At 38.2% G+C, this 7,716-nt stretch overlaps 2 protein-coding genes and 1 long non-coding RNA gene across 3 annotated transcripts; 1 reads left to right on the top strand and 2 right to left on the bottom strand.

The window, feature by feature from the left end:
- Positions 1-3,105, bottom strand: LOC136282200 (xanthine dehydrogenase/oxidase-like). The gene is made up of 6 exons (XM_066169518.1): positions 3,101-3,105; positions 2,572-2,680; positions 1,558-1,684; positions 647-708; positions 415-503; positions 1-32 (listed from the first exon to the last, which is right to left on the bottom strand). The coding sequence occupies exons 2-5, from the start codon at positions 2,653-2,655 to the stop codon at positions 417-419; spliced, it is 360 nt and encodes a 119-aa protein (XP_066025615.1). The 5' UTR covers positions 2,656-2,680; positions 3,101-3,105; the 3' UTR covers positions 1-32; positions 415-416.
- LOC136282201 (uncharacterized) lies at positions 3,104-4,985 on the bottom strand. The gene is made up of 4 exons (XR_010718152.1): positions 4,897-4,985; positions 4,639-4,812; positions 4,461-4,518; positions 3,104-3,196 (listed from the first exon to the last, which is right to left on the bottom strand). It is a non-coding gene; the product is annotated as an uncharacterized lncRNA (long non-coding RNA).
- A 1,542-nt stretch (positions 4,986-6,527) lies between these two features.
- On the top strand, positions 6,528-7,598 carry LOC131784527 (CCAAT/enhancer-binding protein epsilon). The gene has a single exon (XM_059101342.2). The coding sequence runs from the start codon at positions 6,740-6,742 to the stop codon at positions 7,472-7,474; it is 735 nt and encodes a 244-aa protein (XP_058957325.1). The 5' UTR covers positions 6,528-6,739; the 3' UTR covers positions 7,475-7,598.
- Positions 7,599-7,716: the final 118 nt, after the last annotated feature.

Below are 7,716 nucleotides of genomic sequence, written 5' to 3'. Positions count from 1 at the left end.
AATTCTGTTGACTTGAACAACTCATTGCAGCCCTGTAAGCATAGAAATAAAGCAACTTATTATTTTTATTCTTTTGACAACAAATCTAAGGTAAGGTTCTACTATCACAGCGATAATAGTCAATCCTTTAACCCTTTCAAACCCGAGATCTCATAAGTAAGTCTCATATTGTCTTCTGCTTATGATGTTAGCAGAGATTGGTATTGGATCAACTACTGTTCTTATCCCCTAATTCATAATCATCATAATTATTCTCATCAACCTGTCTGCTTGATAATGTATTCATTTGATATTTAAAGAAAAATTAGTCTTGGTCATGATCACCCATGAGAGTCAGAGGGTTAAGACAAAGCAGTGAATAAAGTCCGAAAAATTTGTAAGAAAATTGGGAAAACAATCATTTTCTCAACTCACATTTAAAACTCCATTCTGTGATATGCCATTAGCGGTTCCATTTTGGTCCATTTCAGAGCAGCAACCATTAACACCTTGCCGCAACATTCCTTTCACAAAGATTGGATTAATACACATGTAAGTAAAAAGAAGATTGAAATGATGCTAAAATTTCATACTGCACTGAATTTAAAAGAAAAGAGCTAACTGAAGTTGCGAGGTCCAGGGCTGTAAGTTACAAGTGGAACACTACCTTTGTGAAGGTTTTGAGTCCTTCCAAAATTGGACGATATCCAGTACAGCGACATAAATTACCTGGTGGGAAATTGACAGAGGTATAGATGTGACGTCTAAAGCGACTTTATGATAAGATGTACATGGTTCAAATGAGAAGTCAATATGCTCAAGAAAAGGTATCTGTAAAACCTCTGCCAAAAAAATTGAAGATATATTTGTTACTGACCTACTCATGTTCATGACACTTTGAAGATAACACATTTTAGATTGATGTGTTTCAAAGAAAAATTAGAGGAAAAACATGATTCTCATCTCTATCTTCATTATGAAAAGAAACCAATTAATACTTTTCTCTATGTTTTTTCTGGTTTAAAAAAAGAATTTCAGACACTGATTATCTGCCTTGTACACAACCTTCCATGGGCAAGAGGGAGTTATGTGAGACTTCACAACCTTGGTCAACTGAACACAAGAGGACCAATGCAAAGGAAACTTTAATGTACAATTTCAAAAACAAGTGTGAGGGTTTCATCTGGGTATCCAAACACAAGAAAAACTGGTGAGAGCACGAGGCTGCACAGGCCACGTGCTTTTATTGTGTTGGACTGTTTGGAAACCCTGATGAAACCCAATGCACAAGTCTTAGAAATAACTTCTCAGTCACGCCTCAGGAATAAAAAGAAAATGGAAATATTCCAATTTTTCACATGTTGTCAATTAATCACATGCTGTCATTCAAATTAAGAAAATGAGTTCATTAAAGTTTGATGATTTATCACACGCAAGGCTTTGATACCATATGAAACTCATGGATAGCGTGTCATTCCAGTGTTTCACCAGGGTGTCAAACCAAATGCACTTGACAAAATTGGCATTTATGTGATAAAAACGGAAATAAGTTTGATTTCCTGCTACTTCCCTCTGTACCTTCAAAAGCACTTTCCATCTCTTTATTAGTTGGTAGAGGGTTGTTTCTCAAAAGCGCATACATTGACATCACAATCCCTGGAGTACAAAATCCACACTGTGACCCATGACACTTGGCAATCCGCTCCTTAGAACCAGAATAAATATTAATAAACCAACCTGTTTAGCACTTTTAAGAACAGTTTCTAAAAGGATCATTTAAATAACTTTAAAAATGAAAATTTTCAAAACCCCCTCTAAAATTGTTTTTCATGCAATAGACACTCAGAGAGGGTACACAAAATTGCCATATTTAAAGGTCGCATTCTTGTCGCTTAAAAAAAACAGGGCTACTTGTTCTTAGTTAATAACCAAAGTTCTTAACAACTCCTCTTAATAATAATTACAATTATCTGAAGATCCATGAAACTTGTCACTGAGTAACTCAATTCACCCCACAAGATCACTTTAATTCATCTTTAGGCATTGCATCATTTCAGTTTTAGTTCCTTATCTTATCTCCCAACTCTTAACAGAGCTGCCTCAAACAAAACTGCTGTTACCCACAATGCATAATTCTGTGGCTAAGGGAGCAGAAATATCTAAGAAGACTTGAGATCCTCCTCTGATCTGCCACTTAACTGGATTATTTCATCACCTCACCCTGAGTTATTGACTCTCTACATGTTCAAATAACTTTGCACTCCAGTTATAGTTAGGACTTTAAAAATTGCTAATTAATAATTTAACATTCTATTTGATCCGATATATCTGTCCATAATGTTTCCATCAGTGCACATGTGATATATATATACATGTTTTTAATGCATTAACTACCCCAACTCTGATTGGTAACTCTCCCCTCCAGCTGTTATACACTTCCTTGGTGTTAAATCAAAATAACAACTTTTATCTAATGAGTTTGACTATTTTCATCATTAAGCTGTTTGCTGGATAATGCATGGATATCATAGAGAAAAGTTGTATGTTGATTGCTCCTGGGATTTAAATAGTTATAATAAGTAAATTATTTACCTGCACTGGATGCAAGACAGTTTTGGTGCTTCCAATTCCTTCCACTGTGGTTACAGCCATTCCATCAACAGCACACAATGGCATCAAACAGCCATTTGCAGAGAAATGTCTAGTTAATGTCAAGGTCAGAGGACACAAAGTTAACTCTACTTGAAATCTGTAACATAGGACATAGATGCTTCAGATTTTAACAACCTTCTCCTGTATACAGCCAAACCTCTTGATTCAGGAATTTTATAAAGATGGTAGGGGGGTTGAGCTTTGACTCAGAAAATAAGGATTCTTCTTCTCTTATAAAAAGGCCTCAGAAAAGTAAACATATATTTAAGACAATTAGATTTCAAACAATTCTTGTTGAATATTAAGTGAACATGACATTTGGTTGTTGCAAGAGTTTTAGTTTCAGACAAGAAGTAAGCAAATAAAATAGAAGGGGGATCTGAAACCTCATGAAGCTTCCCCTTGTTGCATAACCATAACCATTCAACCTCTTCCAGTTTTCTACAGACTTCGAGTTTCAAAAGGATACTTAATCTTGTTATTCCATGATCATACTTAGAGATCATAACAGTACATGCTCCACAGCCACCTTCACCACATCCAAGCTTGCTACCTGTCAAACCCACTGATTACCTTTGTAAGGAATATGAGATATATCTTCCCTTGTACACATATTTCTTGAGCAAAATGGAACAGAAAATAAAAATCGTCTCAGGTTTATTCAAAATATTCACTTTGCCTTCAGCAAATAATTGTTGAATACTACTCAGTTGAATAGTGCTTTTTTTCCTGCATGTTGATTGGCTACCTTGAAGACAATATCTTGAGGCAAGTATAATTTTCCTTTGAGCTGCCAAAGAGCATGAAAATTAACATAATAAGAAATAATTGTTTTGTTAAATATTGTATCATCCCACAATCATATCCTAAGCTGAAAATCATAATTTCCATCTGCTGTCAAGCACTATATAAAAAAATTACACATCTTTTGTTGGAAAAAAAAAAAAAAAAAAAAAAAGAAATTTGAAAAAGTTTAATCCCTCAGAGATGCTTAAACAAAAAGCATCTAGAAAATGTGTTCATTTGCATGATAAAAAAAGAGGAATTTGGAATTTGGATAAGAATCACTTCGTGCTACAAAGATTAACCAGTTTCATATAAAATCCAACTGAGCATCTAATATTTTTTTTTCATTTGTGAGGTGCGTACTCAAAGAATTATTTACTTCATTGTTTCTGTTAACCACTTGTCTCCAACAGAATGGTGGATAACTGTTAACTTTGTGGAATTAATTCATAGTGAATTATAAAAAATAAAAAGAAAACAGAACATAACAAAATTCTGAAAGTCACGTTACTCTGCATATTCATGCATGATTTTATTGAACCAACATGCAAATATTTTCCTTAACCTTTAATCATAAGTTTGTACATTATTCTAGTGGAAAGAACAAAGAACACCTGTATAGTCAGCCACAGACATCTCCTTCGAACACATGTGCGTTCCATGCATTTAAATTTGCCAATCAAATTTTACTCACGTGCCGATTTTCATAACATATAATGGCCAAAATCGAAACAATGAGCTCTATACGTGTCACTATCAATAGCCAGTCAGTGATTCACATGTTTGCTGATCATAATGGATCAAATTACAATTTTAAGTTAGCCTCAGGAAGGTCCTAAGGTCAGGAAGGCGTGACATTTGTGCTTAAGACTCACAAAGCATGCACAGCACGTCAAGTTTACGATCAGTAAGTTTTAGTCAAAACCATCCTGAATCATCGAATTGAAAAATCACCCCGATGACTTGCTAATATTTATGCAAAGCGCCCGTCCACAAAAATCCAAAACAGAGGGATCAAAATGTGCATGGTAATGAAAGGATACAATGATTTCGCAGATAACAGAGCAAAGTCATTTCTGGCTGCGCCTTTGCTTCGACAACCTGCGATGAATAAAATTAGACTAAAACTTGTAGATATAAACCAGATCAAGGGTGTGTGGCGTGCGTGCATTTGAACTCAAAATCGTGTATCTCTTCGCAGTCTATACGTGAATAACGTACCTTTCTGCCATTGACAAAGAAGACAATCTCTTCACTGGCTGACGAAGGCATCGTGTCTATAAAACTTATATTGGTACAGCGCTACAGTTTACCCATTTAAGAACTGAGGGCACCTCGCGATTGTAAACACGACACAACTTGGAAGATCTCTCACCGAACTGCGATTACATAACCCTGCGAACCCAAAGAAAGCAAACGCAGATTATTGAAATATTCTTATTTGCTCTTTTTCTAGCTAACAGCACAAACAGTCATAACCTTGTTCTGTTAAGTCTTCCACAGATCAAAACAGTGTTAGGCTAAAATCAGTTTAGACTGATCAGGTAGACTGATTAGGTAGATCGAGTGCGGTCAATAGAGAGCAGTCAACCAATCAGATGCTCGATTGAGAAAACAAAACATAGGAAAAAATAACTTTGTGGGGATACGTGGGGATCCGAGGGGGACGGTCTGAAGGACCAAATTGCCCTTAGCTAACCTGTTGCGGGGCGATCAGTAAGTAAAACAGAGCGCAATTGTAAACGGCGTGATTAGTAGCGGCTGAGTGAAAAAGCGAGGGAGTTTTGGTTGACCCGACCCGACCCGACCCAAAGATCTCTCGTTTTTTCACTCCACCGCTGCTATTGCGCTGTTCCATATTTCGCTCCGTTTTACAAACTGAAAGTCTGGAACAAACCAACCCAAGCCCTAACTCCCCGATTCCTAGATCTGGCAAATGTCAGTGCCAGAGCTGTCGAAGACGATCTAGTAATACTACAGACCGGAAAAAAAAAAAGAAAAATAAAAGGAAAAAGGCGTTAAGTGAACCAGTACCGCCAAATAGTATTTGGGAGACAGAAATTATGAGTAAAGGGAGACAGAAAACCTATTCTGACGAGATCTTTGTCTGACTGATTATTATTGATCATTGTTGATTGGCAGTCTAACCAGCTCTTCGCCTAATAACACGCCGAGATTTATTCTATAATCTGTCCTAATGAATTTTCATTCGATAATGCATACTTTAATTCTGGTAAGACAAGTTAGTCTTGGGTAGACTGTCTATCATCCACCCTGACATAAAAACGCCTAATAACGCTAATCGTATTGAAACGAATAATTTTGTCTGTTTCAAGTAGAGCCTTTCAACCCTCATCGAATTCTTTGGATTCGACAGCGTATCAGCATTTTTCCCTCGAACCGGAAGAACGCAGATAAGGACTAATTAAACCGTCTTCAAGGACAGGTGTTCTGGAGGTTTTAGCAAGAGATAATCAAATCCTACAAAAAATGCTTATACATTTCTTCAGTTGCCAAGAAACTTGGAGCTAACACCTAAGCGAGAGGTGACCATCATCAATTTAAAGGCATTGTATTGAATATCCATTTATTGAATTTCCCATGACGTCTTTCAATGGGAGTAGTTGTAGCTGATGACCCTCGGAAATTCTTGTTCATGGCAGATTGCGTACAGGAAGAGCAGAAGTTAACTATTCGACACACACCTGGCCTGTGAATTAAATTTTGCGTGAGTGTTGCCTGACAAAATTCCTGCTAGAATCCCGGGGGGAGCATTTTTTCGGTGTTGTCCAGATAATTGGGAACGCCCCTTTTCAGTCTTCTCAAATTTTGCTCACTTTGCGAGAGCTAAGTTACAGAAGCACTGAGATAAAACGGAGAAAAGAGTTAAAAATGGAAATGACTCTCTATGAAATTGCGAATTCTTCCGATTATATGCTGACATCATAATCACATGCAGATTTCGAAATACCACCCTCCCCCGCGTGGAAGCTCTTCCGGGGCAAGTTTCTAATAGCAACTACGTTTGACATGAGCCAATCAGAGAAACGCAATTGTTATTATGTCTAAATTTGGAAGAGAGTCTTTCAAGGCCGCCCTAAAATGCGCTGTCTGCCCCCAATCGCCCCTCTTCCCAACGTTAAGATTCGGAAGCGTCGTCGAAAACGTTAGGGTGTAAAAACCCGACCATTTTTTTAAGAATTTTACCGGACAAGTCGCCAAAATACCTCCCTTAAAGGAACTAGATTTCCCCCTCCCCATCTTTGACGGACTGGAACTGAAGCAAGAGCCAGAATCTTGCGGATATTCATCATGTGCTCCTATGGATGTTCTCGATCTGTATGAGTCAGGCGAATGGTCAGCAGCGAATTCTCCTTGCTCTGAGCTGTTCGAAGATGTGGATCTGAGCTCTGCTTCTGATCTGGATGAGAATTGCTCGTATCTGAATGACATCGCGATCGACTTTGCCTCTTACCTGGATCCTGCCACCTTGAGTACCAGTCCCGAAGATTTGAGCAAGTATTTAGCACCCAAAGAGCCCAAGCGTAGAGAAGTAGTGGAGCCATATTTACCCGAGGTAGAACGGGGGTACTCTCCCATTAAGATTGTAAAAGTAGATTCCAAAGTAAATTCCCTTAAACCGGCTGTGACGTACAGATCAACTAACCTGGCGAAAGAACCTGAGCTGAAGTCGAACAGGCTGCCTTCCATCTCTTCGCAACTCAAGGCGCCGAAATCCCGTCGTGGTTCGTCGTCTTTGAAGAAAGCGGTTGAGAAAGGAAGCGATGAATATCGTTTGAAACGAGAGCGAAACAACATTGCGGTCCGCAAGAGCAGATTCAAGAGCAAGCAGAAATATGTGGAGACCCAGCACAAAGTTGACGAGCTGCAAGAGGAGAATGCCCGCCTACAATCCAAGGTGGATTTTCTCACTAAAGAGCTCAACGTTCTCCGGAGCCTGTTTTCCACCACTGGTGCCTACAAGGACCCTTCGGTCAATGCAGCACTGATGTCTCATGGCATCCCGACTCATCATGGACTTGTCGCCTCCCGTTAACCATTTTCAAAATGGAACTCTTTTAACTGATTGTGGACGTTTAAAGAAAAAAATCATGTAGATCTCTGCTTTTGATGAATTGGTGTAACATCACAGCCTAATAAATACAGATTGATCACAGAAATGGACTTGTGGTTTTACTGCGAGTTTTTGGTGAAGCAGAGTTGATATGCTATTGTTCAATGTTTGAATCTATTAGCTGCGTCATTTTGCGTATTTTCAATTCCTATATCTGCAGCATC

The sequence above is a fragment of the Pocillopora verrucosa genome, chromosome 7, assembly GCF_036669915.1.
Source record: "Pocillopora verrucosa isolate sample1 chromosome 7, ASM3666991v2, whole genome shotgun sequence".
NCBI lineage: Eukaryota > Metazoa > Cnidaria > Anthozoa > Scleractinia > Pocilloporidae > Pocillopora > Pocillopora verrucosa.
This window is presented reverse-complemented; position numbering and strand designations above follow the sequence as displayed.